The sequence below is a fragment of the Nannobrachium achirus genome, assembly GCF_963921795.1.
Source record: "Nannobrachium achirus genome assembly, chromosome: 8".
NCBI classification, from domain to species: domain Eukaryota; kingdom Metazoa; phylum Chordata; class Actinopteri; order Myctophiformes; family Myctophidae; genus Nannobrachium; species Nannobrachium achirus.
This window is the reverse complement of record NC_137817.1, coordinates 3,861,837-3,886,213: the sequence shown is the minus strand read 5'-3', so window position 1 is coordinate 3,886,213 and position 24,377 is coordinate 3,861,837. Positions and strand designations below refer to the sequence as shown.

Sequence of the window (24,377 nt, the reverse complement as noted above, 5' to 3'; positions counted from 1 at the left end):
CGTCCACCAGGGGCATTGACCACTCGTTCTTATGACTTCCTATCTAGCCAAGCTTTATAAACTATATATTTTTAAAGATTTCTAAGAGAAAACAATAAAAAAAAAAAAAAAGCGAATATTCGACTTTGGTGAACAGCGTTGAATAGTGACTTTGATATTCGAATATTCAAATATTTGGTGAATGCCCTAGTAGTGTGTGTATGCATGGCTGTGGTTAGCGTGTCCCTCCTCTTATGCACAGTCCTGGGTAACATCTGTGACAGCAGGTTTACTGCTTCCCAGGGGAGCAGTGCTCTATGAAGCTGTCTGTCCATCGCAGATGCTGCTGCTGCTGCTGCTGGCCTTCTGGCCTGCAGATAGAGATGCTGCTCCTCCTCTCTCCCTCGCTCTCCCTCGCTGCTCCTCTTTCCCTGTCTCTCCCCTCTCCTCCTCTCTTTCTCTCTCTCTCCCCCACCAGGGGGGGGGCTGGCCTTCTGGCATATAGGGCAAAAAAGAAAAAAAATCTGTAAAAATATCGGTCAAAATTTGCCAAAGTTCTGACACATTTTGGCACTAATCATGTTCATACTCCGCTTGTTGGTGGTGAGAACTGTACGCTAACTTATACAATTTATGGATTGTGTAGTTATCATTTATGTTGTCTGTAAAAGTTGTGGTATTAAAAGCTTGTGTATTTATATGTGCCGCCCTCGACCCGACGAGTCGGTAGAGTATCTGCGCGCGTGCTGGTTGTGGGGGCTGGTCTGGCCAAGATGCCAGGGCAGAATTTTAGTCCCAGTCCGTCCCTGTCCCCCACTCTCCCCCTTTTGTCCCCCTCTCCCCTACTCTGGGGTGGTTTTCCTCCCTCCTCCAACACAGCAGCCCTCTGAATTTCTCGGTCTCTCTCTCTCTCTCTCTCTCTCTCTCTCTCTCTCTCTCTCTCTCTCTCTCTCTCTCTCTCTCTCTCCCTCCAATGGGTCTTTGTGATTTTTCTAGTTTATTCGTTGAATGCCTGACGAGATGCTCTGTTCTGGTCCTGTTTTGGGATGATGAGTGAGTCGGGTTTGTGAGGACGATTGCCCTCTTTTCCCCTGCGTCCAAAGTGCAACTGCATATCGTACTCCTTGTTCACTCCTTGTTCACTAAGATTAAGGATTGTCTGGATATCCTAACCTAGCCTGGTTAATAAACCAGACCGCACAACACCACCCCCTGGTAGTAAGTGTGTGATAGAGGCTGGCACCGCCAGGCAAATCGTAACCACTTAAACCCTGTATACTTTAGTTGACAAGGGTCCCCCAGGGCTCTATGTTTGGTCTACTCCTCTTTTCCCCCTCTACACCAAATCACTTTGCCGAAAATAGCCAGTCTAACAGGTTCGATGCAACGCATTGTGATCCTGTAGAACAGCTATTTCCGCTGAATGTTTGCGGGGAAATATAGGGACGCTATGGTTCATGTGGTTAAAACGTGCTGCTCTTCAGGTGAAATCAGGGCGGTAGTTTGTGGGTTTTTATCTTTCCCTGCCCTTTAAAGACTCGAATAGCTGATATGGTGACTCCAACCCCCAGTTCTCTCTTCAGACTCCACCACACCCCCAGCACTTCTCTCTCCTTGCATCCCTTCATGTTCCATAGACCAGGGGTTCCCACATTTTTTCGTCTCAGGGCACCCCATGAATATGTTTTTAATCCAAGGCACCCCTACATTATAATTTTCACTCGCAGCACCTTATATTTATAGCATATCGATATCGTCGTTGTCGGGTGGAAACCTTGTATGTCCAAAACCGTTTGTTTTCTATTTATCATCTATAAAATGTACTAAATGTACTAAACTAGTGAAAACAGCTGATCTACAAGCACACAATGCCTCGCATCACGAGGCGTTGTGTGCTTGTAGATCGGCTGTTTTCACTAGTTTTGTGCGACAGTCTTGTATGATGAAGCAGGGCTTTGCTTTACCAAAAGACGTACACATTTGAAACTTGGAGATACGAGGTTTCTGCCCGACAGTGACAAAATTTTAGTGATTATGTTGCAAGGAAAACGTTGAGATAACAGCCATTTTGGTTAGAACTGATTGAAAATAACTTTGTACTTCAAGTTTAAAATGATACTAAATATTTTTTCAAGTGTCCAAATAAATTCCAAATATTATCAAATGATCTCGCGGCACCCCTGGACTGCCGTCGTGGCACCCCAGGGTGCCCCGTCACCCACTTTGAAAACCCCTGCCATAGACTATAGCTTATTATGCAGATATAAAGTATCTTGGTGAATTGTTGTGGAACATGCGTGTACTGTTTCTCTCATTGCTTTGATTAGGTTTTTTTTCTGACCACAAATGTACATAAGGTTATTTAGACAGCATGCTGTTCAGACAGATGTTAGATTTGATGCTTACCTGGTATCCAAGTTTATTTGAGGCAAAAAAGACATTGTTACTTACTTACTTGTGTCAGCAGAGCGCGCAAGTACTGCGTTTGGCTGTGTATGTACTGTAGGTATGTCGTCCAGGGGGCGTCACACCAAATTCTGGGCCCTGGGTAGTGGGTACAAGGATTCACTGCGGGCCCCCCATGAATGTTAACCATTGGAAAAATAGCAGATATACAAGCTCACAGCGCGGCACTGAGTGCCACGCTGCGAGCTTGTAGATCTGCTTTTTTTTTTGAAAAACTGTGAAAATGTGTGCAAGAAACCTATGTTTCCATGTCAGTGATGCTCAAACTTTTTCATGTCAAGGACCCCCAAAATTATATGTATTTGGCCACGGACAGCGTCGGACACCCATCTCAAAATATTTCGTTCCAGGGACCCTAAGGGCTTTTAAAAAATCACACCCGTGTGAACTGAGCGGTGGTTCTCCCCCCCCCACCCCCCCCCCGTGTGTGTGTGTGTGTGTGTGTGTGTGTGTGTGTGTGTGTGTGTGTGTGGCCTGGACAACAGCGCCCCTCCCTTAACATGTGTGGTCAGAAAAGGTACTACACAGGCTTGAGGCTACATACAGACCCACCCACATACAAACAAACATACCTACACACACGGCCACGCTATGGAGACGGTGTGACCACCGCTCAAAAATAGCAGATCTACAAGCTTGCAGTGTGGCACTCGGTGCCGTGCTGTGATCTTGTAGATCTGCTATTTTTCAATAGCTAAAGTTACTAGGGCCCCTCCACCTTGGGCCCTAGTAACTCAGTGCCCCCCCCCCCCCCCCCCCCTTGTGACGCCCCTGTCGTTGTCTGTCTGTGTTTAAGCCCGTAGCCCAAACAGGGACCAGCATTTCTGGCAACATCATCATTAACAGTTGTGCACAAGGCAAAGTTGGCACCTCGACAGAGTGCAGTTCTAGTTCTCTCTGCAACTGAACTCTATTTACAGCATGTGACTGTCACTGTTTTTACCTTTGTTGTTTGTTGACTGTAGGGTTCATCCTTACTGTGCTTAATCCATAAATATTAATTCTGGCTCCTGCTACATTAAATTCCATGAACGCCTGGCTGCTATAACGCTATATGAACCTAGCCTGAAGCTCCAGGTAGCTGCTGATGCACTAGAGCTGCACTTAAAGGTCTTATGACATCAAATTTACATTTGTTTTATTCTTAGACTTTTTTCATGTTTCCTGACCTGAATAATTAGGCTCAGAAAGGTGAGTTCATTTGTCTCTGGACGTACGCATCATCATCCAGGGGAGGGTGTGGTTGTAGGGGAGGGTGTATCACTTTTGATGTTACTTTACATTGTGTTTGCATCGGTCCAATGCACCATTTACCATTTACCACTTTGGTTGTTGAGTTCACCTTCCCCCCTAGTAATTCAAAAAACTATACATTACAGAAAAAACACTGAATGTTGAAAGTTCTGTGTTTTTGGTGTAATTGAGGTCAGGAAACTCCGGAAAAAAAACCTCAAAATAAAAAAATAATGACATTTCATGTCTTAAGACCTTTAAGTTGTCCAGATGATGGATTCATCAAACTCCCTCAAGCTGTCTGTTCTCAGCTGCTATCATGTTAGCATGCATGCTGTGATTACATCGCCCATGCAGCAGCAACATCAGAATATAACGTGGAAACCTCATCATGTCCAAAACTGACTGTTACTTTTCAGGATTCAAAAATAGGCTATCAAAAGTAGCAGATCTACAAGCTCAAAACGTGTCGCTTCGCACAGCATTTCGAGCTTGTATAGAATGTATACCGTATCTGCTACTTCTGATACTTTTGTGTGACTCTATGATCAAGTAGAGCATTTATTTACCCCCAAAACACACAAAGTTAGGATATGGAGATATAGGAGGTTTCTGCCCCGAGAGCATGGATATACTGTATCTGACCCTGACAGACCTGTGACGAACACTGATAAATATATTATTTATAAACAACAACACCTTCTTATTCCCCTATGAGATACATTAATCCATCACACAGAAATAAGACAGGAGAGTGATCAGAGTGAGAATGGAATGTTTTACTATGGAGAGAGAGTATTCAAGACAAAGGTAACAGAGTAATCAATGGTTCGTGCTCTCTCTGTCAAATTATGTTTTGACATGAGTATATGTATGGTCATTTGGTCAGTCAGTGGATGACGTTTCAACAGTTCATAGGATATGTTTCTTGTCCACAAATCACAAGACAAAGAGTCCATATACAGTAGGTTACTGGGGGGAAGAGGTGTCCTTGCTGGTGTCTGGATGACACCAGATGTCCCAAGCTGAGCCTTATAAACCAAAACAATTCTCATTGTTTAGGTACAGGCTCCAGGCAGTTGATAAGGCCTCAGTTCTATCAGACAGAGACCTTGGCACAGTCACGGGCTTTGCCTTAGGGTCTGGTGGTCCTCAATATGTATTGATAAAAAGATGATATGAACCATAACAAAATACCTATCAAACACTGATGCTGTTTTTAAGTTTTTAGCTTTATTTATTTATTTACAGTATCATCATCATCCTTGGACCCCTTCTGGTTCCGCAGGCCGTCAGTTTAGCACCCCTGTGTTCTAGGCACCAACACCCATTCAGACATTTAGCTCATTCTACCACTGAGCAACACAGGGAATTGAACCATCAACAACACCACTGGTAGTATGAGTTCAGGTTAATCTGTAGTGGGATTAGACTGGATTATGATGATGTTTAAGGATTAGTGGCCCTGAGCAGAGAATGAAAAAAAAAAAAAAAAAAAAGATTCCTGTGATTTGACTGGGATGACATACTGTGATGGATGGCTCCTATATTTAGTTCAGTGAGTGTAGAGCAGTGAAGTCATGACGTGACTCGCTCATCCCCCGGTTCACGGAAGTAATGTCTCTATGAAGAATAACATTGAGTCATCTTAAAATTGTCTCATACAAGCATTGTGGTCCAAAAATAAACAAACGGTCTCCACAATATTGTCGGGAGGTGGCTCTGTATGGTTTATGATAGTCAGTCACTCATATTTGATAAAGCCTGTTTCTAGCGAAAATGTAACTCATTGGGTGACAGTAACATTAGCGTTTTTTCACCATCAGTTGATTCTTCAATCTTCATATCCATATGAGTCAAACTGCTGAGATCATTTGTTTATGTTTGGAACACAGTTCTTATATGACGCAATATGAAAAAAAGTCTATGGGGATTCAGAATGGGGAGAAAAAAACATGAACCAGGTAGTAAGGGTAAATGACATTCACTGCTCTATAGGGCAGGGGTCTTCAACCCCTAGGGGGTCCTCAGAGTTACTACAGGGGGTCCTCCAAAAATTATGTGTGATAGGATCATGTTTTTTACATTAACCATTTGAACCTTAGCATCCCTAAGGTTCAAAACACAAACCTTGTTGTTTACACAAAGCTCGCAGCACGAGGCGTTGTACGCTTGTAGATCTGCTATTTTTGGCAAAGAGGTTTGTAGAGGGAAAAGAAGAGCAGACAAAAGTATTTGATGGTTCAAGTGGTTAAATGTCTGAAAATACACATTACTCTAACATGATGACAGTGCTGTCAAACAAGTCTAAGCTGTCTAAGAAATCTACTGTTTTAATCTGCAACACAATGTTATACAATATGTAGTTGGGGGTCCCTGACTCCCTGATTCATCTCTCTCTCAGCAAAGTCTCGGGAGTTTGCTGGAGGCGACTGGAGATTATTTGGACCACACTTCCGGTTTAACAGCAGACATACAAGCTCACGTCGCGTCGCAGATGCAACGTGTTGTGAGCTTGTAAATCACACTCGGCTGCGGCGCCGGAAGCTCGGTACAGCGTCTGCGCAATGCACTATGGGGCGTTGGAAACTCGTGGATAGGGCAAAAGAATGGTCAATAAGATGTGGCCACGGTCACTTCTTCATTGGAATTTATCCACCTGTTTCTGCGATAATTTACTGTAGCATTATTTGCGGGATACTTCCGGTTAACAGCAGACATAGAAGCTCACGTCACGTCGCAGATGCAACCGTTGTGAGCTTGTAGATCACTCTCGGCTGCGGCGCCGGAAGCTGCTTGCACATTCTGCGCAATGCACGATGGGATGTTGGAAAGTTGTGGATAGTCTCACAACATGCTTTCACCTCCTGAATGGGTGGTGGGGCACCCATGGGATACAGCTATAGCTCCACAGGAGATCAATCAATGTTTCTGTGTCTTGCTTTTTGGAGTATTTTGATTGTGTTGGTCTCAACCCTCAGCCTGAGGTCTTGTCAGTCAAACACAGTACAGAAAAATAAAGTGTGTGCGTTTGTGTGTGCGTGTGCGTGTGTGTGTGTGCGTGTGCGTGTGCGCGTGCGCGTGCGTGCGTGCGTGCGTGCGTGCGTGCGTGCGTGCGTGCGTGCGTGCGTGCGTGCGTGCGTGCGTGCGTGCGTGCGTGCGTGTGTGTGTGTGTGTGTGTGTTTAGGGTGGTTAAGGAGGAGATTTCTGATGACAACGCCAGACTGCCATGTGTCAACGGACGAGTGGTCTGCTGGGTGAGTCTGTCTGTCTGTCTGTCTATGAGTCTATCTATATGCATGTGTGCGTCATGGACGGATTAACCCCCGCGAGGGCCCCTGGCCTATAATTCTTTAGGGGCCCCCCACCCCCCACAATAACCCCCCCCCCCCCCCCCCCCCCCCCCCCTCACTCCCGACACGCACTACCCAGCTCGGATTTTAAGCCATGATGATCACCTGCGGGCCAAGAAAGCACCTGTATATAACAGAGGAGTGGCCGACACATTTGATTTTGAATTAACATATACATTTAATTTTAGTAAGTTGTCAATGACCACGCAGTCCAGTTCCCCCAAGGGCCCCTGGCAACGGCCCTACCAGCCCTGGTGTGCGTGCCTGCATGTGTGTGTGTGTGTGTGTGTGTGTGTGTGTGTGTGTGTGTGCGTGCCTGCCTGCCTGCCTGCCTGCCTGCCTGCCTGCCTGCCTGCCTGCCTGCCTGCGTGCGTGCGTGCGTGCGTGTGTGTATATAACATAAGGACTGATCTTGCCCCCCCCCCCCCTCTAGTTGGTTTCAGAGAGCTGTCAATCAGATGGCGGGGGATCGGACTGTCAGTCTGAAGCTCCGCCCCCGGACCAGGCCCCGCCCATTCCCCCGCCCCCTCTAGAGAGGACAGGAGGGATAGGAGACTCCAGACCGCCCTCTTTCCAGTAAGTCCCGCCCACTCTGTGTGTGTGTGTGTCAAGTTATCTTTTATATAATCTTCACTGGTATGTTTTCCACAATATCCTTTCCACTTAAGTGTTATTTTTGCTCATAATGCCGCTGACAATCTGCAAAATGACAGAGACATCGGAATTAACCTGTCAATTCACCCTTCTGATTGGTCCCTGACTGACCAACCGGCAGGCTCTTTCTGCTTTGTCCCGCCCTGGTTCCGCCTTTTTTATGTTGAATTAGCTAACACATCATTTTTGAAGAAATAAAAACATGTGTCTGTGTGTGTGCGTGTGTGTGCGTGTGCCTGTGCGTGCCTGTGCCTGTGTGCTCGTGTGTGTGCGTGTGTTTCAGTGCTAACACACTAGCAGCTCAGGAGGATTCAGAGAATGAACGGAGGGAGAGGAGAGCAGAGCAGACAGACGGTAAGACATTCACATCACAGATATCTGGTGACGGTGGACTTCAACTGTCTAGAACATACATGGGCAACTGGCGGCCCGGGGGCCACATGCGGCCCCACCTTCACTTAATGCGGCCCGGCGCGTTGATATTGGAATAGTGATATAGTATTGATTTCATCTGTTCCAATTCAAAACATGGAAAAATGAACCGCTTTAATTACTTCAGTCTATATTTGTAGCTTAATGACCAGTATTACAATTTTATTGTATTCTTTATGCCCAATGTATTTATATTTAAGTTAATCATGTTAACATAAGAACATAAAAATGCATTCGAATAAGGTCCCACTCCCTGCTTCATCTCTCGCTCAGCTAAAGGTTCCTTGGCCTGAAAACGTTGCAGACCCCTGCTTTGTTGAGCTCTATAAGATGGTGAGACACTCTTTGAGCAGCTCAGACCAAACCCTAACGTTCCTCTCTGCTGCCCCCTGGCAGGTGGCAGGCTGAATGGACACTCCTCTCGACCAATGGAGCAGAGGGGGGTGGAGCAGAGGGCGGAGCTAGCGGGGTACGACAGCGCCTCGACGCTGCTGAGCAGCGAATTGGACATCAGCAGCTTCTACGAGTCAGAGGAGGACGGCACGGGGAGCAGGTGAGGCACGCATGCACGCACATACACACACACACAAATACAATATTGCCAGCCAATCTGCCCTACAGTCACTAACCCTTGAAAGCCTTGGCACACTGGTGCACACACACACACACACACACACACACACACACACACACACACACACACACACACACACACACACACACACACACACACACACACACACACACACATAACACACTCCTCTATACAATATATAAGTAGCTCACACATACACACATGCATATATGCACGCACACATACACACATGCATGCACACACACACATAACACACTCCTCTATACAATATATAAGTAGCTCAAATCTCACGCTCTAGTTAAGCGACACACACACACACACACACACACACACACACACACACACACACACACACACACACACACACACACACACACACACACACACACACACTTCAGCTATTATCTATCTACTATGCAACCTTCCTCATGATTGGCTTAGAGAGGTCATGTGACTTGTATAGCCATCCGTACTAAAGCTGAGAGAGAGACAGTGTAGGAGAGACAGACAGTAGGACAGCTGAGAGACCGACAGTGTAGGAGAGACAGACAGTAGGACAGCTGAGAGGGAGACAGTGTAGGAGAGACAGACAGTAGGACAGCTGAGAGAGAGACAGTGTAGGAGAGACAGACAGTAGGACAGCTGAGAGGGAGACAGTGTAGGAGAGACAGACAGTAGGACAGCTGAGAGGGAGACAGTGTAGGAGAGACAGACAGTAGGACAGCTGAGAGAGAGACAGTGTAGGAGAGACAGACAGTAGGACAGCTGAGAGAGAGACAGTGTAGGAGAGACAGACAGTAGGACAGCTGAGAGAGAGACAGTGTAGGAGAGACAGACAGTAGGACAGCTGAGAGAGAGACAGCGTAGGAGAGACAGACAGTAGGACAGCTGAGAGAGAGACAGCGTAGGAGAGACAGACAGTAGGACAGCTGAGAGAGAGACAGTGTAGGAGAGACATACAGTAGGACAGCTGAGAGAGACAGTGTAGGAGAGACAGACAGTAGGACAGCTGAGAGAGAGACAGCGTAGGAGATACAGACAGTAGGACAGCTGAGAGAGACAGTGTAGGAGAGACAGACAGTAGGACAGCTGAGAGAGAGACAGTGTAGGAGAGACAGACAGTAGGACAGCTGAGAGGGAGACAGTGTAGGAGAGACAGACAGTAGGACAGCTGAGAGGGAGACAGTGTAGGAGAGACAGACAGTAGGACAGCTGAGAGGGAGACAGTGTAGGAGAGACAGACAGTAGGACAGCTGAGAGAGAGACAGTGTAGGAGAGACAGACAGTAGGACAGCTGAGAGAGAGACAGTGTAGGAGAGACAGACAGACAGACAGAAGGACAGTGTAGTAAATCTAAAGTAACAATGTGTTTGCTGATGTCATTGTCCTTCCTGTGATGTCACGGCAGGCTTAGCGAATCAGAGCAGAGCAGCTCGTCGCATCTCATCAGACGGCATCGCAGACGCCGACGGAAACCAAAACCACAACGCATGGAGAAGGTATGCACGCACACACACACGCACACACACACACACACACGCGCACACACACACACGCACACGCACGCACGCAAACGCACACGCATTTTGTAAAATAGTTGAAGTTATGTTTTATGACTTCTGTGTGTATATATATATGTCTTCACTATGAATGATCTGTCCTTCATTCTCCTCCCCTCCCCTCCCCTCTCCTCTCTCTCTCTCTCTCTCTCTCTCTCTCTGTTTCTCTCTCTCTCTCTCTCTCTCTCTCTCTCTCTCTCTCTCTCTCTCTCTCTCTCTCTCTCTCTCTCTCTCTCTCTGGGTGTAGTCTTCATCGTTCAGCAGTGTAACTGACTCCACAATGTCTCTCAACATCATCACTGTCACTTTAAATATGGGTGAGTACTGTGACCCGGCCTACCAATGGCTGTGTCCCATTTCATGTTAATTGACCACTAAAAAGACCAGCATATCCCTCATCGTGTTGTGAAAAAAACAAGTCTACCGGGCGCTTCTGTTCCAATGAACGAGGCTGAAGTTTGTCCCTCGGTTGCACCAGTTGTAGAGCATAGAAATGGAGAAACTAGATCCAGCCATAGAAATGGAGGAGAAAAGTGATCCATTGTTGTTTATGTGCGCTTCAGATTTGAGACTATAGTGTTACGGGAGCTGCTGCTACTGTACACACCCGCGCCCCCCCTCATCTGCTCACAGTGCTCAGACAGGGAAAAGAACGAACGCTCGTTATGGCATGGAGGATTAAAGAACGAGAGTGAACAATGACATTCATGAACATCTCAGTACTCGACACGGATTGAAACTCGAGTTAAAAGTTGTGAGATCGGTTATTTTCACAAGGATATATTGTATGTCATACATTGAAAATAACTACTCAAAAAAAGCTTTTCATGCTATCTTTAAATATTGCACCTGCATTAATTTACACAGCCATGTTTTGTACAATGCAATTTTAATGAAGGTGAGGCTCAAACCAGGGAACTTTGGAGTCAAAGGCACTTTACCATCTGAGCCGTTTGTCCGCCGTCAGTGAACCTTGAGAAAGGTCTACAGAGTGTTTCATGTCAATCACTAAAAAATCCCAGGAGAAAAATGGGTTTAAGTGTTTTTCAAACTGCTCAATCATTGGTTCCCAAACATTTTAGCTCGAGAGAAATTTGTGGGTGTGGGGTCAAGATCTAGTGAAAATATCTATGTCGATCTTCAAGCTCACGACGCGTTGCTATCCAAAAAGTTGTGAGATTGTAGATCGGTTATTTTCACAAGGAAATATGTCTCACATTGAAAATAACTAAAAACTCAAAAAAGCATTTCATGCTATCATTAAGTATTGCACGTATGAAATCAGCACTGTTTACAATGTAAGTAAACAGCAAGAAACAGAAAGTACAGAGAAACGGCTTCTTCCGGCCAAAAAAAAATGCACTTCCGGTTCCGGGTTAGCGGCCTAACAGGGAAGTATGACAAACTGGGCACTACTGGGCCACGGATAAGCGATCCGATTTTGGATTACTTTTTATAAATTTAATTTAATTCTCTAGTTTCTTGGGCGCAGCGGCCTGGACCAACGAAAAAGAAAATATATACACTATATGGAGATAACAGGTTTCTGCCCGACAGGGATGATATAAAGTCTGGTTTATACTCTGTCTGTATGTACAGTATACTGTTGCTGTTCATATTAAATGTATCATACAATCCAACGTTTCTTTCTTTGTACAGTGGATTCTGAAAACACTATCTCTCTCCCTCGTTCTTTCTCTCTGTGTGTGTGTGTGTGTGTGTGTGTGTGTGTGTGTGTGTGTGTGTGTGTGTGTGTGTGTGTGTGTGTGTGTGTGTGTCCACAGAGAGGTACAACTTCCTGGGCATCAGTATCGTAGGCCAGAGCAACGACAGAGGAGATGGAGGGATCTACATCGGATCCATCATGAAAGGAGGAGCCGTGGCCTCGGACGGACGGATAGAACCGGGGGACATGCTGCTGCAGGTGTGTGTGTGTGTGTGTGTGTGTGTGTGTGTGTGTGTGTGTGTGTGTGTGTGTGTGTGTGTGTGTGTGTGTGTGTGTGTGCGCGCGCGCGCGCGCGCGTGCGTGCGTGCGTGCGTGCGTGCGTGCGTGCGTTGCGTGACCAAGGTCATTAAATACCAACCACTTCTACATACCATCTCAGAGCTGGACTATAACAGGTGCAGACTATTTGTCTTTATATTTGGCAGCATAGGACATTACACCCACAGGCTGGTTGTTAGAGGGTTTCAACAACTTGGGATGCCCAAGGCAAAAAGGCTGGCAGAGTATTGTGCCGTCTCCGCTATAATCGGCAGCCGCCACATATGGCGGAGACGCTGCTACTTATACCCGTAGACTGCCTAGAGTACCAAGTGACTTGCTATTGTATCATGATTCATGAGGACATATGCCATGATTTTGTAAATGTAACTCTACTGCACCTATATTATTTGTGTCCTTATGCATCTCCTTTGTGTGGACATAAATAAATGGTTAAAATGTGTGTGTACAGCAGGGGTTCCCAAACTTTTGGGGCTCAAGGCACCCCTAGAAATGTATCTTTCATTCAAGGCACCCCTACATTACATTCATAGTTTTTACTCACAGCACCTTATATTTATAGCATATTTTAGTGATTATGTTGCAAGGAAAACATTGAGATAATACTTAGATATTTTGGTTAGAACTGACTGAAAATAACGTACTTCAAGTTTAAAATGATACTAGATATATTTTTTAAGTGTCCATATAAATTCTAACTATTATCAAATGATGTCGCGGCACCCCTGGACTGCTGTCACAGCACCCCAGGGTGCCCCGTCACCCACTTTGAAAACCCCTGGTGTACAGTATGTTTCATTGTGTGTGTGTCTGCAGGTCAATGACATCAACTTTGAGAACATGAGTAATGATGATGCTGTCAGAGTGCTCAGGGAAATCGTCCACAAACCAGGGTGAGTCATGAACACTGTTCACTGGAACCTTTTCACTGTGGACCAGAACCCCTTTCCTGTGCATTAAAATTCAGGCCGGGAACACATTTTAGTGAATGGGAGGGGCTTACAGTAAATGTACAGTATGTAACAACATATTTGTTTTTGTAGGCTAATTTCTGATTTAGGCCTAACTATAGGTTAGACCTAAATGGGTTAAGACACAAGGCCGATTCTAGAAATGCCTTTTAAAGTCCTAACAGCTATCTGAATAACTTAATTGCTATATCAGTGGTGCTCAAACCTTTCCTTGTCAAACTATATGTATTTGGTTTTGTATTATATTCTCAAAATATGTTGTTTCAAGGACCCCCAGAAGCAAAGATATGAGTTAGAAATGTTCGCTTTAAAAAAATGTATATATTCAAAGATTTGCACAAATCTATTTTGGAATAGCCATTAGCCAAGGTATAAAATAATGGTTAAAATGAATGTGAAGATGGTTTCCATGGTTTTAAGGGGTTAAAATCTGTGCGTGTGCGTACGTTTGTGTGTGTGTTGTAGTCCAGTGACGCTGACGGTGGCTAAGTGTTGGGATCCGAGCCCGCGAGGCTGCTTCACGTTGCCCAGGAGTGAGTATTCTGCATTCACAAACACCTTTCACATTCATTGTATTTAATTATTTAGCATGGCTTTAAAATCTAACAACCAATAAAAGTTACCTGTCTTCACCTGAGGAAGACTAGCTGTGTTTGACCGTTGGCTGTTGCTGTGCTGAACTGCACAGTAGGAAATGTCGTTTTGTGCGATCTCGTTCTTTTCTTTGATGTCTTTGATGTGTTTTTGTCCTGCACCAACGAATACAGGGATGTGCTTAACACTAGCGGTGTTGAATCCCTCCTATATGAGCCTGTTCACCTTCAAACTCCATGTTAACAGTGGTGTACATTTACTTAAAGTAGGACTGTCATCTAAAGGGGTACTGTCACCTTAAGAAGTCATCTTAAAATATTAGTTAATATTTATATGATGTCATTGTGAGATTGCGCAATTGAAGTGTGTGAAAGAGGCTGCAGTTCACACAGTTTCAGAGCGTTTTCAGAGAGACCACGTGACCTACTCTATCATACTATGATAATTTCGGGTAGTAATGTACTTGAGTACAATTTTGAGGTATTTGTAGTTTACTTGAGTATTTCCAATTTCCAATAGGCTACTTCTAATCCAAATATTGTACTTTTACTCCACTACATTTATTTGAAAACTTTAGTTACTGGATACTTTGCAGATATAAATTATAATATTATAAAATGTACATGAATCCACTTTAGACCTATTTTATATTTGAAAATAGCCGATCTACAAGCTCACAATGCACGTTGTGAGCTTGTAGATCTGCCATTTAAAAAAATTGGCACATTTTGATGCCAATACTTTCGTTCTTTTACTCAAGTACATTTTGAATTCCAGACTTTTACTTGTAACAGAGTATTTCTACATTGCAGTATTGATACTTTTACTTAAGTCAAACATTTGAGTACCACTTTTTCCAGGTCTTCTGGTTGCCTTTGGCCGTGGGTGCTCGGCTGACAAGATTTACTCAAGAGGATGAAAGCCACCGAAGTGGATGGAAGAATTGGCACTCCAAAATAAAAGTATGCGAGACACAAGCCAGTCAGTTACTGTACCTGACTCACAGTGTCTTGCAAACCTTTATTTTGGAGTTCCGCTTCCTTCCACCTGGGTGGATTTCATCCATGTTAACCACGTTAAGGTCTTCCTTTCTCTTGACTGATTTTGCCCTTTTATTGTGCACTCTACAGAGTGATGTGTGTTTTAAAGTGAAATTCCACTTTAACTCTTTTACTGCCATTCAGGTTGTTTATAGTCTGCTCACAGCCATCAAAGTACCTTAAAAAAATAGCCATCCATTATTTCCAATCGCAGTCTTGTGTAAAATACAGCTGCACCGCTTAACGAGTCGCCAGTTTTCAGACATAGAAATAGAGGAAGCAGATCCAGGCTGAGAAACCCACCAGAGAAGTGATCCCACGGCCATTATTGTTTATGTGGGTTGAAGATAACAGACTAGCGTTAACTGGTGCGGCTTCTGCTGCAGACACCCGCACCACCCCTCATCTGCTCAGACAGGCTCTGGCGGGGGAAAGATCGAACGCTCGTTATGGCGCAGAGGACACGTGAAAACAAAAACAAGCGCTCGTTCGGCTGCAAAAGAGTTAAGTGGTTAATTTAGAAAGGTGTTAAAGTGTAGGTATCAAAACGAGTCGCTTTGTGCCGTCCTTCGCACCGTCTTTTGAGCTTGTGGATCTGCTACCTGTGTTACTTTGGTGTGACGCTGTAGTACAGTATAGGCGTCTCTCCACTGTAGGGCTGAACCAGAACTAGAATCTGAACTTTCCAGAACCAAGAACTTTTATTTCAAGAACCTGTGAAGTTCCGGGACCAAGTTCTGCTTACGTTTCTATTTAACCATAACTAAAAGGTCCCAAAAAAGAGCAGCAGCGCTGCTGGCCCCGCCCATAGGTTCCCAGAACTCTGGTTTAGTTCTACCTCAGGAGCAGGATCTAAAAAAGGTTCCAGGGACCTTGTCTGGAACCGGGCCGTTTGGAATGGAAACAAAACCAGAACCAAAAAAAATAGGTTCAGGTTCCTGAAAGTTCTGGTTCCACCTTGCGGTGGAAAGGGGGCTTAAGATGATGTAGGGCAGGAAAAAAGAAACACAAACAGTTAGAACATGGAGATAAGAGCTCTCTGGCCGACAGTAACAATATAAATGTTTCAATGTGTAAATGGTGTCTTATTTACACATGTCTTATAATATCGATGTTTAAAGGGATATTCCACTTTCAACAGGGAAACACCTTATGGGATTTTCTCCCCTCACACACCCATTGTAACTTCAAACTCCATTTTAACCATGATAGATTCATTAAAAACACCCATTATTTTTCTGGTGACTCATACTACCCTCCTAATACGTGAGCAGGCCGTGTTTTTTCAATAACTTTTTTCATTTATTTTTTAATAATTATTTGGGAAAATGGAAAAAAATGAAATACAAAAAATTATTATTAAAAATAAATGAAAAAAGTTATCGAGTTATATGAGTCACCAGAAAAAATAATGGGTGTTTTTAATGAATCTATCATGGTTAAAATGGAGTTTGAAGTTACAATGGGTGTGTATGTGGAGAGGCCCTGGGCCTGGAGGGCCTGGTAACATTTACATCAAATATCTAAATATTCAATCATGCAAATTAAAAACTGTTCAGGGTGTTTTTTTTTTAAAGTGAACTATCCCTTTAAATGTGTAAATGGTGTCTTGTTGTTGTGACAGGTGAGCCCGTCCGGCCCATAGATCCCGCTGCCTGGGTGTCCCACACTGTCGCCATGACAACAGGACTCCAACCTCACTATGGTAACCAATCACTATCATCTAAACATCTCCATGACAACCTCACTATGGTAACCAATCACTATCATCTAACATCTCTATCACCACAACAACCTCACTATGGTAACCAATCACTATCATCTAACATCTCCATCACTATGACAACCTCACTATGGCAACCAATCACTATCATCTAAACATCTCTATCACTATGACAACCTCACTATGGTAACCAATCACTATCATCTAAACATCTCCATGACAACCATGTGGGGAGGGGGCACGGTGGCGCAGTCGTTAGCGCTTCTCCTCACAGCTAGAAGGTCCTGGGTTCGATTCCCACCGGGGGACGCTGTGGGCGCTGGGGGCGTGTTCTCTCCTCCACGTCATCAGTGCCCACACCCTATAGGTGGGGTTGGCGATAGGGCCTTTCTGTGTGGAGTTTGCATGTTCTCCCCCTGTCCCCTAGGGTAGGTACCCTTACAAAAAACATGCAGTAATCCTGGTCTCTATACTGCCTCAACTTGTTGGAATAACGTGTTCCTTCCACGTGCTATGTCTAACCGGGGAAACTCCCAGGTGAAAAGAAGCGACTTGGACTCCTCATGCATAGAAGGAAGCATGGGTTCAGTCCGTTGCTCTCCCCAGGATGGCAGAGGGAGTGTAGCGCCCAGGATTACATTAGATAATTGACACCGGGTTACAAAATCATGGGATAAAAATGTATGATTAAAAACAAAATAATAATAATAAAACATTTGGCAACCAATCACTATCATCAAAACACCATGATCACTATGACAACAAAATGTATACGGCTTAAGTGATTATAGCAATATTGTTCGTCTGTCTGTCTGTCTGTGTGTGTGTGTGTGTGTGTGTGTGTGTGTGTGTGTGTGTGTGTGTCTGTGTGTGTGTGTGTGCGTGTCTGTGTGTGCGTGTGTGTGTGTGTGTGTGTGTGTGTGCGTGTGCGTGTGCGTGTCTGTGTGTGTGTGTGTGTGTCTGTGTGCGTGTGTGTGTGTGTGTGTGTGTGTGTGTGTGTGTGTGTGTGTGTGTGTGTGTGTGTCTCAGCTCTGCAGGAGGACTGTCAGCTGTCCATCCACAGTGACATGGCCATGGTTGCCAAGGCGATGGCCAACCCAGAGTCAGGGCTGGAGGTTCGAGACAGGATGTGGCTGAAGATCACCATCCCCAACGCTTTCATTGGTCAGAATTTGATTGGTTTTATTTATTAGATCCCCATTAGTTTAGCATACAGTTACAGCAGATGCTCTTCTTGGGGTCTCGACCCATATCGTCAATAACATATTCTCATACTCATAACACAACAGTACAACACAAACACTCCTAACCGGTCTGATACTTTCGATAGCTCCTTAGTCAAATGTAATCTTCAATGTAATTGATGTCAAAATAAATATTGTAGTGGGATGATATAGCTCAGTGTTTCTTTAACTTTTACATTTCAAGGTCTCCCCTTAACTCTGACAGTGTACAAATGGAACCAAATGGACCCATCAGGGTCACTTCTATGGGTCAATTTAGACCCCCCTAAAGTAGTCTTGCGTGGCCAGACTGTTGCCTCCGCGATTTGGTCAAATGCTCCTGGCATACAGTCTGGCAAACCGGAATAGAAATGATGAGTGCGAGATGAAGCGGAAGTGAAGCCTCCTTGTCACTTCCGTTTCCGTCTCACATCGCACACATTTATCATTATATAAATAATAAGCATGTTTAGCTTGCTGCTTAGCAGAAATGACATTTTAAAATATATTTTCTTGAACGGTAATGCCCGTTTCCATTACTCGCCGTTAGGGAGCTGCTGTTCCAGTCTCTATATAGCATTCAGAGATTGTGGAATAGTTGTCTGGCTACGCGAGACTACCCCTGAAGCAACCAACAGAGTCTCTGGAATGCACTTTGAGAACCACTGATATCTTGGTAGCTCATGTCCCTTTTTTTTTACTTTCTTGTACCCGTATCCTCTGTGTTCTTTAATAAGAAGCCGATCGCTTTCTGTTTTCCCATGTATTTCCGGACCCATTTATGCAAGGCCACGGCCACATCTCAGTGTTCAATAGATGGGGTTGGTGCGCAGAAACACAGAAAACGATAGGATAAAAAGGCTTCTTATTAAAGAACACAGAGGATACGGTTAATTATAGAATGCTGTACCGTATTTAGACAGGTGTGAGACTTTATTAAGCACTTTATTTGTGAAATCTGAATGTTGGTGTAGTTGTAGGGAGATAAATAAGTTGCTCTGCCCGTATAAACACATATAAACACAGGAACATGACGATCGGGGCTTGGTCTCTACGACCATGCGTGAGCTACGATGGGCTAAAATCGCTTTGGGAAACCCGGCCATTGTCCTACTAATGCGTTTCTTTTTTTGATTGAACAAAATGGTCTCTCCTCCCTCCTGCAGGCTCAGACTAGTGGACTGGTTGTAAAATGTCTCTCCTCGTCTCTCCTGCAGGCTCAGACGTAGTGGACTGGCTGTACCGTAACGTGGAAGGGTTCACCGACCGGCGGGAGGCTCGCCGATACTCCAACAACCTCCTGAAGGCCGGATACATCAGACACACCGTCAACAAGATCACCTTCTCTGAACAGTGCTACTACATCTTTGGAGATCTGTGTGGCAGTGAGTCCTCTCTGTCCGTCCGTCTGTATCCCACTGTCTGTCTGTCTGTCTGTCTGTCTGTCTGTATCCCACTGTCTGTCTGTCTGTCTGTCTGTCTGTCTGTCTGTCTGTATCCCACTGTCTGTCTGTCTGTCTGTCTGTCTCTGTTGCTTATTGTTCTGAGATGCACTAATCAGATCCTCCAGGAAGATGCCATTATGCCATCGCATCATTTCCCGCATAATCAGCCAAATGCCGCAGATTATGCAGGGGTCACATATTTTCCAAAAGTCTGCATTAATTGCATTTTTCCGCCCGCATGTTTCGGAACTACCCACATATTTCACAGCATAAAATCACATAAACCCCCGCATATTTCACGTAATTCACAACTTTTAGCATATTTTGCAACTTTCTGCATATTTTGCATGTCACATATTTCACAACGTTTCGCATATTCCGGAACTTTTCCGCAATTTCACCGAAAAATTAACATAAAAACCCTGCATATTTCATCGCATAATCAAGGATTTTTTGCCCTTTCTGGAGTCTAACTCAGTGTTTCTCAACCACTGTGCCTGGGGACCTTTGGTGTGCCTCTGAGAAGGGTCAAGTGTGCCCCTTGAAACAGCTTGAAAGCCAACATTGTATTTATCATTTTAGAAATGATTTAAACTAGTGAAAACAGCCGATATACAACGCCTCGTGGTGCGAGGCGTTGTGTGCTTGTAGATCTGCTGTTTTCACTACTGTTGTGCGACAGCCTTGTATGATGAAGCAGTGCTTTACTTTGTGAAGAAACTTACACATTTGAAACTTGGAGATACAAGGTTTCTTCCCGACAGTGATGATATTTACACCCCCTTATTATGTTGGTGTGACCATGGATTCTTGGGACATGAAAAGTGTGCCCATGCAGAAAAAAGGTTGAGAAACACTGGTCTAACTAATGTATTTCTCTGTCCTCAGGCATGGGGGTTCTGTCTCTGGTAGATCTAATGTATTTCTCTGTCCTCAGGCATGGGCGTTCTGTCTCTGGTAGATCCGTGTGGTGTTTCCAGTCGTGGCGGGGGTGGCTCTGACCAGGACACCTTGGCCTCCCTGCGCCCCCCTCACTGTCCCCCCCACCCCTACAGCAGCACCGCCCCCCACCCCCTCCTCCAACACCTCCCACTCTGGAGAGGAGCTGAGGAGACCCTAACCCACCACAGTGATGGTGAGACCTGTCTGTCTGTCTGTCTGTCTGTCTATGTATCTACACCAGGGGTTTTCAAAGTGGGTGACGGGGCACCCTGGGGTGCCGTGATGGCAGTCCAGGGGTGCCGCGAGATAATTTGATAATATTTGGAATTTATTTGGACACTTGAAAATATATGTAGTATCATTTTAAACTTGAAGTACAAAGTTATTTTCAGTCAGTTCTAACCAAAATGGCTGTTATCTCAACGTTTTCCTCACAATATAAACATTAAAATATCGTCACTGTCGGGCGGCGTTGTGTGCTTGTAGATCTGCTGTTTTCACTAGTTTAGTACATTTTATAGATGATAAATACAAAAGGAACGGTTTTGGACATATAAGGTTTCCACCCGACAACGACGATATGCTATAAATATAATGTACTGGGAGTGAAAATTATAATGTAGGGGTGCCTCGGATTAAAACAATATTTATGGAGTGCCCTGAGACAAAAAAGGTTTGAGAACCCCTGATCTACACTACAGCAGGGGTGGGCAGCTTTGATGATGGAGAGGGCCACTATATTATATCTGGCCCTCACCCATCAATCTCACAATCACAATCTCACAACACGTCACTTCCCGCAGCGTTGTGAGATTGTTCAGCTACTTCTTAAAAAAAACAAATCTTCTAATTTATGGAATGTCTTAGATTTGTCTTTTATTTATTCATGACATTACTTAGAAACATCATTGATTTTTTTTCTTTAATCATGAAAAACTTGTTTTTTTAATTATTTTTGAAATAATTAAAAACAAAATGTAGGAAACCAAAATTTCATGGACCCATAAAAATTTGTCGGCGACCCACAAATGGGTCCCGACCCAGTGTTTGGGCACCAGTGAGCTAACATACATACTGATTAGGTGTGTAACGATATAGTAACTGTATCAAAATATCGTTTTTAACTTAAAAAATCGAAGTATATTGAAATGAAAACAGCTAAAATCGAATCATATCGTTTTATTTTGTATTACCCAGGGGGCAAACCAGCCTTTTTTTAGGAAACCTGCATTTGCCCCGACATAAAAAGTTGTCCACCAGAAATATTATCTATGACCCAGTAGGATCACAACCTATATGGACAACCCGGTCAATAAACCCTTTTGTAAATCCCGCCCCATTCTGCCCTGTTACTATGATGGGACATTAACCCTGGGCAGATTGTTTTTATAGTGGAAGTGGATGGGATTTTTTTCCCCTTCATAGCCTCATTACAGCTATATAAAGTACCAAAGGAAAAACACCTAGGTGATATTAATAAAAAGGGAAGACAAAGGTACAGTAGTTACATTGCAAAACAGGGGGTTTACCCGAAAATATATGTTTTAATGTGTTTAATCCCAGTGGGACAGAATCCTCTTTGCAGATTCTTTTATAGTGGAAGTGGATGGGATTTTTTTCCCCTTCATAGCCTCATTACAGCTATATAAAGTACCACAAAAAACACATCTACGTGATATTAATAAAAAGGGAAGAAAAAGGTACAGTAATTACATAGCAAAACAGTAGTTTTCCCCCGAAAAATAAATGTTTTAATTAGTTTAATCCTCTGGATCAGAGATAGAAAGAGAAGCGCATTGCATCTTGGGTACTAGGAAGAGGACAGAGAGAATGTTTCTCCTCACATAATAGGCTGGCTTTTCGTAATTCTGCCCATTTAAATTATATGTACCCAATCGTGACTCTTAGACCATTGATAAGGTACATGTGAACTAGTTTGTTGAAGCTTATTCGTTATGATGAGCGAGATCGCTTGACGCTTGCCGTCGCTATCACCGTACCGGCCGATCTCCGTGTCGCGCACTGCGGACAGTTTTTGAAAGCCTGAAGCAACATTCTCCACTGCACAAACTCCACCCCCGATAGCAAAAAGTGAATGTTTTTTTCTGGTTGGCCAGTCAGGGAGTCTCAGGGACCAATCAGAAGGCTGACAAACGGTCTATTTGTACAACAAAGTCCAATATGGCCGCCTCAATATTAGCCCCTATTAGTTTTAATGGGGGGTGAATAGAGCAAAATTTTAAACTGAGGGATATTTCCACGAAACTTCACAGGTTGATCAATGGTATACATATGAACATTTTTTGTATTGCAAGTTTCCATGAAATCCAATATGGCCGCCACAATATGGCCGCCATAATGTAAGGACCCAGAAAATAGGTTTTGCCTCTAACTTCTGAACCAGATGAGCTAGAAACGCAAACTTGGTGTCTATTTCATGGTGTCTGACCATGGGAGACTCAATGGAATAGCTAGTTTTATTATTGGGTGTGTCTGGACCTTTATTGTGCATATTTGCAAGATGGTGGATTCCCAAAATAGAGCTTTAACATAATTTCTACCATGATTGTTGACTGCTTTTGCAAATACAAGCAATATGAATCCATTTGCTAAGATTTATGGCACAGAAGGGACTTATACCTGTATTATTCTTGAGTTTGCATGTTGTCAAAATGGCTGTAAATGAGATATTATATTTCCTGTCCGATTCTACTGTATGTAGTTGTAGCAAAGACTTCAGATAAAATCAGAGACCAAAACAATGTAATGTAAAAAAAAAAAAAAAAAAGAGAGAGATTATCTCAATGAAATGAATGCAACTGCCTTTTTGGGTCTTTCACACATAGACTTTCCAACAACTTCAGCTTCAGGGAAATTATAATGAACACATGATTAAAACAGGCTGCATTATAATGCAAATAATTGCTAGTCACTATCACTGTCATGTGTACCTATCCTGCTGCATCTTGTCTCCAGTCCTTGGCAACGACACCCCAAGTAGCATGCAATTCCCTTCTTCGCACATGAACAGTTTTTCTGGCAGCCTTTGATACAGCTACATGATATTGCCTTGTCCATTGATATAGGCCAGGCTGGCTCTGTAGATGGACAGGGGACTGCCTTCCCATGGCGGCAGCATGATATAGGCATCTATATCATGCTGCCACCCACCTCCTAGACCTTCCAGAGCTGTGGGTGAGAACAGAGCAGGATGCATATCTTCCTATCCATCACATGGTCTCAGCCCTTGGACTCGCACAGTGTCGTGCCCTGCCCTTTATTCACAGCCTGAGTGGCAGAGATACCACCAGCTATCCCTTTTTCACTGGAAAGAAGGCATGGTTCAAGACCAGCATGGGTCTAGATCTCCCTGCACTTCAGGAGTTTGGTGAAAATTCCTCTTATTCCCTCTCAGAGGATGTCAAGATTCAGGCTAGAGACCTCACAATAGCTGTATATGCATCAAAAGCTGACGATTCGGAGGACTTTGACCTGGCAAAGCTGAGAGTGTACAAGTTCCTAAATAACCGATCAACCCTGTTGAAGCTGCTGCCACCTACAGAAAATGCCTTTGGCCTGCACCTGAAAAGAGCTGCTCTTGCAGCCATAATAGATAAAACTGCACACATCGCGAAGCCAGACATCCCTTGCTTCACTGAATATGGATGGTCTCTCAGTGATGGGAAGGCAGTCCCCTGTCCATCTACAGAGCCAGCCTGGCCTATATCAATGGACAAGGCAATATCATGTAGCTGTATCAAAGGCTGCCAGAAAAACTGTTCATGTGCCATCCATCCATCCATCCATCTTCAACCGCTTATCCGGAATCGGGTCGCGGGGGTAACAGTTCCAACTGAGACTTCCAGATTTCCTTATCCTGCGCAACTTCCTCCACTCCCTCTGGGAGTATACCGAGGCGTTCCCAGGCCAGTCTGGATATATAATCCTTCCATCTGGTCTTAGGTCTGCCACGGGGTCTCCTCCCAGTGGGACGTGCATCGAGGACCTTCCTAGGAAGGCGCTCGGGGGGCATCCGTACTAGATGCCCGAACCACCTAAGCTGACTCCTTACCAAGTGAAGGAGCAGCGGTTCTACTCCAAGTCTCTCTCGGGTGATTGAACTTCATGTGCGAAGAAGGGAATTGCATGCTACTTGGGGTGTC

General features: G+C 44.3%; 1 protein-coding gene across 1 annotated transcript in view; it reads left to right on the top strand.

Annotated features, from left to right (window-relative positions):
- The window catches only part of dvl3b (dishevelled segment polarity protein 3b), a gene marked incomplete at both ends in the record, with an annotated part of 30,488 nt that overhangs the window by 4,167 nt on the left and 1,944 nt on the right, over window positions 1–24,377 (top strand). The window contains 13 exons of the mRNA XM_080731144.1: window positions 6,866–6,935; window positions 7,465–7,607; window positions 7,969–8,039; window positions 8,514–8,670; window positions 10,121–10,211; window positions 10,519–10,588; window positions 12,056–12,195; window positions 13,093–13,169; window positions 13,713–13,780; window positions 16,506–16,586; window positions 17,634–17,768; window positions 19,045–19,212; window positions 20,210–20,407. Of these exons, the coding sequence (XP_080587270.1) occupies window positions 6,866–6,935; window positions 7,465–7,607; window positions 7,969–8,039; window positions 8,514–8,670; window positions 10,121–10,211; window positions 10,519–10,588; window positions 12,056–12,195; window positions 13,093–13,169; window positions 13,713–13,780; window positions 16,506–16,586; window positions 17,634–17,768; window positions 19,045–19,212; window positions 20,210–20,407 (1,469 nt within the window). The remainder of the gene's footprint in view (window positions 1–6,865; window positions 6,936–7,464; window positions 7,608–7,968; window positions 8,040–8,513; window positions 8,671–10,120; window positions 10,212–10,518; window positions 10,589–12,055; window positions 12,196–13,092; window positions 13,170–13,712; window positions 13,781–16,505; window positions 16,587–17,633; window positions 17,769–19,044; window positions 19,213–20,209; window positions 20,408–24,377) is intronic.